This window comes from Lipotes vexillifer, unplaced genomic scaffold, assembly GCF_000442215.2.
Source record: "Lipotes vexillifer unplaced genomic scaffold, Lipotes_vexillifer_v1.1 scaffold153, whole genome shotgun sequence".
NCBI lineage: Eukaryota > Metazoa > Chordata > Mammalia > Artiodactyla > Lipotidae > Lipotes > Lipotes vexillifer.
Window position 1 is genome coordinate 3,429,279 of NW_006774670.1, and position 9,817 is coordinate 3,439,095.

Genomic DNA, 9,817 nt, shown 5'->3' on the forward strand with positions numbered 1-9,817 from the left:
TCGTGGAAAAGGTAGACCTTCCTACTGGAATAATTTATAAAAGCTCATACTCGGGCTTCCCTGGTGGCGCAGTGGTTGAGCGTCCGCCTGCCGATGCAGGAGACACGGGTTCGTGCCCCGGTCCGGGAAGATCCCACATGCCACGGAGCGGCTGGGCCCGTGAGCCATGGCCGCTGAGCCTGCGCGTCCGGAGCCTGTGCTCCGCAACGGGAGAGGCCACAACAGTGAGAGGCCCACGTACCGCAAAAAAAAAAAAAAAAAAAAAAGCTCATACTCACCGTTCATTCATTCGCACCTGTCACTCACCAATCATTCCTTCATTTGAATAACAGGTGTGACGTGCTCCAAGCAAGCTGGATGCTGCCCTGGATTAGGCATTGCCTGCGAGGGGCTTGTGTTCAGTAAGGGAGGCCGACAGCTGATGAACAGCAATGCCCTAGACTATAAGTCCCCTTCTGAGATGGGGCAGCCCAAGGACAGGAAGCATCTTTGCCTTCAGTGTTCTAGTGCCTGGGGCTGGATATTGAGGAAAGGTCTTTAGTACATACTCAGAATGACAGCTAAATCCAGAAAGGCCAGTGGGCTTTTGATGTGCTCCTTTCCAAGACTTTTCTCCATGTGCTTCTTTATAGGGAATAGCTTAATAGCAATGGTTTCCTGTAGGTAATGGGTCCTAGCCCGGAGACAAGCAGAACAAGAACAGACATCAGATTAGTGCTTTTTTAAACTTCCCACTTTATTTTTTCCTTTTAACTTTTGATTTTGACATCATATCAGACTTACTAAAAAGTTGCAAGAAAAGTACAAAGGGCCCCCTTAAAGTTACAGTCCCCAAATGTTAGCATTTGCTTTATTTTTCTCTCTTTCTCTACACATACACACATACACAATCTTTTTCCTGAATCATTTTAATAAGTTGCCCTTCTACTCCTAAGTACTTCACTCTGAATTTCCTAAGAACAAGGGCATATGCTTTTATATAACTCCAGACCAGTAATCAAAATCAGGACATTTACATTGGTTCAATACTACTACCTAATCTTATTCAGATTTCACCAGTTGTGTCCATAATGACCTCTTACAGAAAGATCATGATTGCATTTGGTTGTCGTGTCTCATCCATCTCCTTTAATCTGGAATAGTTCTTTAGTCTGTCTTTGTTTTTCATAAAGTTACATTTCTTTAAAGAGTACAGGCCAGTTGTTTTGCAGAATAGCCCATAATTTGGGCTTGACTGACGTTGCCTTCTGCTTCAATCCAGATTATACTCTTTTGGTAGAAAAATCACAGAAGTGACTCCAAGTTCTCAGTGCATCACATCTGAGGCTGCTGACTAGTCTCATTACTCACGATGTTACCCTTGGTTATTTGATTTAGGTGCTGTGAACCAGGTTTCTCCACTGTAAGGATACTGTTTTACCCCTAAGCGTGTGGTGGGGAGCTACTTTGAGACTAAATATCCCATTCTCCTCAAGTTTTCACCTGCTGGTCTCAGCATCTGTTGATGATTCTTGCTTACCTCATCTGTTACTGTGATGGTTGTCAAATGGTGATTTCTCTAGTTCCATTATTCCCTGTATGTTTGTTAGCTGACTGTCTACTTGGAAGTCAGAGCTTTCCCCTTTTTAAATTTATATCCTAAGGATTCATAGACCCTTATTTTACTCAATGGATTATAATCCTTTATGTTAATATTTATTCTCATGTTCATGGCGTTCTGTATTTGGCCAGTAGAACCCCTGCAAGCTGGTCCTGTGTCCATTTGACCTGTCCCTGTCATTCTTTAAGATCATCACTATTCAGAGGCAGCCCTTTCCGGCTGGGTTGAGGCTTTTTCTATATTCCTTGACTTCCTGATGGATACTCAGTCAATTTCTCTGTCTGGTTGCAAAACTCCTGCCTCCCCCCAGTCTCCCCGTTTCTCCCCACCTTCATCACTAACTCCCTTGTGAAACCAGATTTTTCCACAAGGGGACTTGATTAGTAACTGATGGGGCTTTAGCGTGCCCGTCTTCAAACACAGGACTGTGTAATTTCAACACGAAACACAGGACAAGAGTCAACCTCCAACACAGGAGTCCAGTAGCAGGCAGGCGCCAGCAGTGGGTGGACACACCACCCTAACGGTGTTTGCTTTTCTCCTGTGCAAACCAGATGATGGTTGCAAAGGCTTTGCCTTTTGCTCCTCTGTTGCTCTTTTGCACTCCAAAGAGAAAGCAAATTCTGATTCTGCTCCATAATAAAGGGCCCCAGACAACTGAGTTCACCTTTAAGCCAGATGTTGTCAAAGTGAGGGGGGAGAGGAAGAGACAGACTGCCCGTTTTGAATTCGGTTTTACTTCAGAAGAACATATATTTTTTTCCCCATGTCCGTGTGCCGCGCTGGACCTGGAGTATTTCCTTTTTGCACCTGGAGATGGGAGACCTCCTTGCTAAAAGCAAGACGTGGTGTGGCAGGGACACATGAAAAGAGAAACAGATCAGGTTTGATGTTAGGAATCATCATAGAAAGAAGAATCACTGTAGACACAGGCAGGCAGGGGTTGGGTGTAAGTGCATTAGTCCCCACCCTTTTCGTCAGCAGTCACCCAACCTTGGACGTTGGAGCCTATCTCATTGAGAGAAGGAATGTCGCTGGGGAAGGAAAACACAGGGTGGTGAGAGAGGGCAGGACCTCTAACCAGGAAGAGGCTGCCTCCACTGGGCTGGGGAGAGAGAGGCACAGAGCGTGGCCCTGGGTACGGGACCAGGTCTGTAGGAACCCCAGGGGGTGCACCCTAAAGGGAGGCAGCGGGGGGGCGGGGGGGACTGTAAACTTGACTTGAAAGGGGAGAGTCATCAAAACACCTTTGCTTTGAAGAAAAATACAGATCCTGTGGTTTTCCAGGGAAAGGGGTGGGTGGTAAAAGCCACAGATGACATGTCAGTTCTCCTAGAAACAGGGAAGCAGAGACTCTGGAGTTGGGCTCTTAAATCTCAGCAGTAATCTCACTTCCGGGCATGTTGCTTGTGTGGCCACAGCGCCAGCAGCAGAGGGTGGGGACAGCCAGCCAGCCTGGCCAGGGTGCCTCAGGGTCAGAATGACCTTGGTCAGCCTCAGAGACGCTGGGAAAGCCAGGTGTCGCTCAAGACAAGCCTCTTTCGTTCTTTCTTCTTTCCAGAAGATAACCTTCCCTACCTACAACTCTGGAACCCACCTGCCGGACATTTTTCAGTAATTCACATCTCACGATTGCTTCGATTACATTATTAAGACCTGTAGTCTGCCCCTCTCTCAAACACTCCAAAGCGCTTTTATTCTTTTCTTTGACTTTTTTTCTTGCCTCCTATCCTCCTGACCTTTTAAAAACAGATTCTAAGATAAACAAAGGTACTGCAAGCATGGAAACGCCAGATTTTGAGGGCGCAAGTGGGGAGGGGAGGGGCTGATGGTGGGGAGGAAGCACACAGGGGGCTCTTGAACCTGTTATCCAGCTGATATATAAATTATTTGCAGCAAATGGACATAAGTGGGGAGCAGAGGCTGGAAACAAAATCCTGGGCTTGGAAAATGGGGTAATTTCATTGAGAGTGCATTGAAAAAGGAAAAGGTTGTACACATATTGCTGGCTAAGCCACCAATGATTTCTCTCTCTGTGGAACTCTTGTTGCATTTGGGGTGTGCGTCTTTCAGTTGGTGCCACAGTTGATAGAAATGCACCATTTGGCCCTTATTCTGGAAACAAGTATTACTTGGTATTGTTAATGCTCTTGTTTGTATGTGTATGTGTGTCATGACAACTAGATTCTTTCTTTCTTAGGTGCAAAGCTTCCGTCTTTTTTTTTAAACATGCTGTATCCAGACAAAGCTGAGTAATAAGGATATGCTTATTATGAATATTAACTCGTATAATCTCCAACAATGCTATGTGGTAGATGCATCATTATCCCCATTTACAGATGAAATAGCTGAGGCCCAAAGTTACACGGCAGAGCTGGGACCTGAACCAAATAATCCAGGCAATCTCCCCATCTCAAATCTGTAATCACATCTGCAAAGACTTTCTTGATCATACAAGGTAACAGTCACAAGTTCCAGAGATTAGAATGTGGATGTTGGGTATCTTTATGTGTGTGTGGGGGGGGGGGGGGGGGAGGACACAAGATCTACGCTCTTAGCAAATTTCAAGTATACAGTGTGGGGGGGGGGGGCGTGTAAATCTAGTTTCCTCTAACCAACCAACTAGTCTATACTTCTTAAAAGGCACCAGTAATTTTCTCTGTGGTTAAAGGCTTATGAGGTAGCATCCTGAGAAATTCATCCATGACTGAAAGGAAGGAGAGAGAACAGAGAAAGCAGTGACACAGCTGACGATGAGCGATCCCTCTCTCTCCCTAGCACATGCATCTCATGGAGACAAAGGGACTAGGGCTTTAGATTCTGTCACTGGCTTGTCTTCTTAAAGGTTGTAGCTGTTAGAGATGGAAGATGACTTAAAGTTTCTTCCATACTAATTTTTAGGATTTTCACGGAAAAGACCGGAACAGTGTGGTCAGTTTTACATGAAGAGAAGGTTTTATTCAGAGGGCAATCATGAGGGAAAAATGCAACTTGGGAGAGGCCAGGGGACAGAGGGCAGGTGGGAAATGAAAGACGCAAAGACATGAGTCTATCTGCCACCAGCAAGCCCGAAGGGGCGTGTCCTTGAACTGCCAGAGAGTGGAGTCCATGGATAGTAGCCGGGATGGGACTCGTGGTGGGAAAAGCAAAACAGAAGCAGTTTAGTCCAAGTAAAGCTTGTGATGATTCCTCCAGCTCTAATCTCCTCAGGTCTGTAACATAGAACGTGTAGATCAGCTGCCGTATCCTGACATCTTTTAATGCTGAGTAGCTAATCCCCTGGCGCGGAAACCTCTCCACTCTCTTACACCATCTGCTGCTGCACACGTGGGCTGCACCCCGGTTAAGTCCATGTCCCCTGTGTAAGGCAATGGAAGAGAAAACGCACAGGTCCTTTTCAGTCCCACCTTTCTCTCCCTAGCATTCGTCAACCTGTTTTTTCCTCATTTGCAAAGTGGAGATGGCATAACTCCCAGGGCTGGGGAAAGGTCTGGCACAAGAGACAAGTGTAAATAAATGTTTGAGAACTCTGAATCGGTGATTTTAGATACGTGAAGGTATTCCGGGTAACCAGTGCCCTCCCTGAATCGCGTTATCCTTTTGCCAAACATTGTAACTCTACTAACTTTGAGTGTATCTAGGAAAGAAAAAGCAAACTTAATTCCTATTAAAATGTCATTCAGCCTCCCCGGCCCAGTCCAGGCCGAGAGCGCCCGCCTGCTGCTTCCGCTCTCTGCGCAAGCGCCCGGAGAGCGGCGGGGGCGCCCGTGGGGCCGGGAGAGGAGCGGGCGCCGCTGGCCGGGAAGGTGCTGGATGTTGCCGCATGTTGAAGGTGCAGCTCCCCGCGTTATCTTAAGCAGCTCCCAGTCCCCGAGAGCATTAACGGGATCGCCCGGCTCACAGTTTCAGAATGGCTTTGGTTATTGCCTTTCCTCGGTACTTGCACTACCTTGCGGTTCGTCCATTCCTCCCGAAGAAAAAGCAGCAGAAGGATAACTCGATTAATCATAAAATACAAAAGGAAAATCCCGAAGTGGTGAATGAAATAAACATTGAAGATCTGTGTCTTACTAAAGCAGCTAATTGTAGGTGTTGGCGTTCTAAGACGATTCCTGCCTGTGATGGTTCACACGATAAACACAACAAATTGACTGGAGATAATGTGGGTCCACTAATACTGAAGTATAATAGTAATGAATTAGGATGGAATTCAATTCTGTGCTGTAAAATCTTATAACAGTATTTTTCCATTCTTTGTTTATAGAAGATCTTTCAAATGGTAGTCTTTAGTATTGCTACCGGTGGAATAATTATTTCTGCCAATTTATTTCATACTACTGTTTATATTTGACCCTCTGTATATTCATTTATATAGAATTAAATCGTGCAACCCTTTCACTCTGATTTCAAAGAATTAATGTATCTTCCTACAATAAAACGAACACTTTTTATTTTTAAAATAAAATAAAATGTCCTTCACTCTGTTCTCTCCTTTTTATGCCTTTTTTTTTTCCAGATGATAACAAAGAGTAATCCAGATGGGGTGCAGGTGCTGTAAAATGCTACAAAGGTAACATTGAACAAAATGTCCCATCCGAATGGAGGAATTTGTGATTACCGTGCAAGCACTTTAAACACCCTGCATGGGTTCAATGCATCCACCCAGCTTGGGGCATGACCACCATTGCCAGGAAATTAAGAGTTTGGAACCACTTTAATGTCATTTAAAAGGACACGAGGCCTGGATTTTTAAACTTTTTTTGCACAGTGCTCAGAGTGTGTTGGGAACGCTGCCTTTCTCTGAGGCTGAATTTGGTTTGGGTTGAATTTACATTTCTCCAGAGAGCTTCAATGCCAAGAAAAGTTTGAGTTTTAGAAGATGCCTGAAACGGCATCACTGAAAACACCCCAGTCACATATGTGCTTTTAATTTTGTCCAGATTCTATTTCATAAAAATTTGGGGGCTTCCCTGGTGGCGCAGTGGTTGAGCATCCACCTGCCGATGCAGGGGACACGGGTTCGTGCCCCGGTCCTGGAAGATCCCACATGCCACGGAGCAGTTAGGCCCGTGAGCCATGGCCGCTGAGCCAGCGCATCCGGAGCCTGTGCTCCGCAACGGGAGAGGCCACAACAGTGAGAGGCCCGCGTACCACCAAAAAAAAAAAAAAAATTGGGGCAACTTGAATATAATTCTGTATAAGATAAAGGGGAAAAATTAACTGATGATTTTGCTTCCTTAACGAAACTATCTTTATTATGTTAGTTCTGTTCCGTGTCTATATCTATCTATATATAGATCTATATATAGATAGCTATAGATATAGATATAGATATACACACACCTACATACATATATAAGTTTTATTCCACTATAATTATAATCTGATGTTAGGCTCTATTCAAAAAAATATTTATTGTGAGTATCTTTCATGCTAGTCCAGACTTCATACTTTAATGACTATATAATATTCCATTGAGGGATTGAACCATCAGTTCTTAACTAGTTATTTTCCTGTTGTTGGATATTTGTTTTATTTATTTACATTTTTTGTTTGTTTTTCAATTTCATGACCCACTTTGTTCTGTAACTTCTTCCTGCCCTTTTTTGAATCCCTTCTTAAGATCTACTTCCAGTTGGTAGAACATTTTTATACCAACTGTATATATTTAATGAGGCACACATATAGACTTAAAAGAGTAATCACGGAAATTAACAGGAATCGTAGAAAACAGCAGAGCCTGTAGTAGAAATATTAATAATGAAAGTTAGTTATTAATAAAGTTAATACTTAACCCGACTGGTCTCCCTTCTTCTCACCCCAGCTATCTCTTGGATCCAGTTCAAGTGCCCTCCCCTGGTTACGTCAACGAAGTAAACAGCTGCAAGTTAGATGAAGACGATGCCGTTAAGTTAAAAGGCAAACAGAGCAGCGAAGTGCTGGTACACAAGGATGACCCTCTGAGCGAGAGCTCCAAGAGGACCGTGAGCAGGAACCAAAGGGCTGCTCTGCAGGAGCCCTGCGGGCCGCCCCAAGGACCGCTCCTCCCGGGGGACACGGCCGGGGGACCCTGCGCTGAGAAGACTGGCGGGGCCGTCAATGGCCTCGGCCCCGCTGCTGCCCTGCAGCTCGCTGGCGATCCAGGGTGCCCCCAGGGGCACAGGGGCTCCTGGGCCAGTGCCACAAACAAGGGTCACGCGACTCGGCCCTTCCTTGGAGGGGGAAGTGCTAGGCAACCGGACTGCGTGCTGCTGGCTTCAGGAGAGACCCGTGTCCTCGGAAATGGCGACTCCAGCGCATCTTGCGCGGCAGGGCATCCCGCCTGGGAAGTCCCAGACCACGTCCTCCAGATACCCGCCCCGGATTACCCTCAGCTGTGGGGCTCAGCCGACGACGACGCCGGTCACGTTGAGCGCGAGGAAAAGGACTGCCTTTTCGAGAGCCGCACAGAGGAGGAGCCCGGGCAGGGCGCTCCCCCCGGGGTGGGGGAGCAGGGTTTGAATATGCCCTTCTCTGTGAAGAGAAGCTGGGATTCGTTAAACGAGGCCGTGGCAACTGAAGTTCTAAGTGTATACTTTAAAGAAGAGGATCCTGCACAGGACGTACCTGTGGTCGATTCGAGAAACGGGTGGGAGGAGGCCCAGGGCTCCCCTGGAGATGCGAGTGGGGAGACGGCGGATGAGGACGCAGAGGTGGCCGAAGCCCTGGCCGCTTTAGAGGCAGCTACTGCGGGAGAAGATGTGGACGAGGCAGAGTAGGGGAGCGGCTTTGCGCCGGCAAGGAAGCCCGCGTCGTGCTGGGCGGATGGGGCTGGGTTTGCTCCTTAGACACAGAGCTGATGACCGCAGCGCAGATGGGTGCAGCCTTACCGGTGGTTGACACCCAGCAGCTGTTCTGATGGCTGTGAGCGCCTGGGCCACACCGCTTGTTAAACATGGAGAGTACCACCGTCTAGATGGGCTAAAACTCGAGACATGAGAATAAAAGTCAGAGTGGGCCACAGTGCTCGTGTCCACAGCGCATGCGGACATTAAACAGCCTGCTCGGCACCCCGCACGACTCCCCCAGAACATCTGGTGCAGATGTCCCTGAGGATGCGCTGATGTCCCAGCGCTTAATCCCAAGGGCACAGATTCACAGAACATTCTGTTTGACTCTAAATTCTCTATCTTGCTTTTGAGAGCCAAACGTTACACGCAACCCGAGAAAGGTAACTACCCCCACTTAAAGTGCCTAATGTATGGTTTACCTTCAGGGACAATCACCCAGGGAACTAATAACTAACCACTTGTTGGACCGAGGGTGAAGCTCAGCAGCTTTCAGGGTGGAGCACGAGCCGCCTGTAAACACATGGTTAGTCATTAGCTGTGATATCAGGACACCTTGACCTTAATGTTTTTACATTATTACTTTTTAATCTCCTTTGGGATTGGGGAGTCTGGTCAAAATAATTATTTAAACTGCTTGTGTCAAATTCAGGTTTTAAGTTCATGAGATTTGGAACAGCAAAGAGATAGATGGAGTGTTTTGTGCCATGTTAATGTCTGATTGTGATTAAAATACAGCAACATATGTGTCTGTGTGTCTTAACTCAAAAGTGCTTCTAATTTTCCCAGACTGAGCATTAGTGACCCTTGATGTTTCTTTCAATTTAAACAGCTAGACTATTAAATTACAGATGAAGAGGAGACTAGGTTGGTTTGCCAAGAATGGCTTTGACTCTCTGTCCCTGTAGTTCAAACTCTTGACACCATGATTACCTGTGCAGGTCTGACCTTTAGGATGAATAGCCCTCTCTGGGTTTCAGCCTTCTAATTTATAAACAAGGACGGCCATTTAGACATGGCTTGATGGAGGATTTAGAGGATGGTCAAGAGCATTTAGAAAAATACCAATGTGGAGGATGCTTTATTATGGTGTTTCATAACACAGGCTCTGAAATCTGACCTTGGTTGGATTTCCAGCTTTGCATGTGACCTTGGGCAAGTAATGTATCCCTTCTATTTGCCCATTAATTAAGTGAGAATAATAATAATATGTATTTCTAGAGATTGTCATAATGTCATCGCTCCATTTTGGTAATTATTTAACATAAACATGATTTCTGAGTCTAACAGACAGACATTTCCCTGGGTTTGCTTGATGACAAGCCATCTCTACATACAAGGTCACTCAGAGCTTTTAAAGGCTAAACTGTTGGCATTGCTAGTTGCATTG

The 9,817-nt window shown here is 46.0% G+C and overlaps 1 protein-coding gene across 1 annotated transcript; it reads left to right on the forward strand.

Annotated features, from left to right (window-relative positions):
• The first annotated feature begins 6,138 nt into the window (after positions 1–6,138).
• Positions 6,139–8,358, forward strand: PGCKA1 (PDCD10 and GCKIII kinases associated 1). Its single transcript, XM_007449401.1, has 2 exons — positions 6,139–6,170; positions 7,425–8,358. Exons 1-2 carry the CDS (start codon positions 6,139–6,141, stop codon positions 8,356–8,358), a joined length of 966 nt encoding a protein of 321 aa, XP_007449463.1.
• Positions 8,359–9,817: the final 1,459 nt, after the last annotated feature.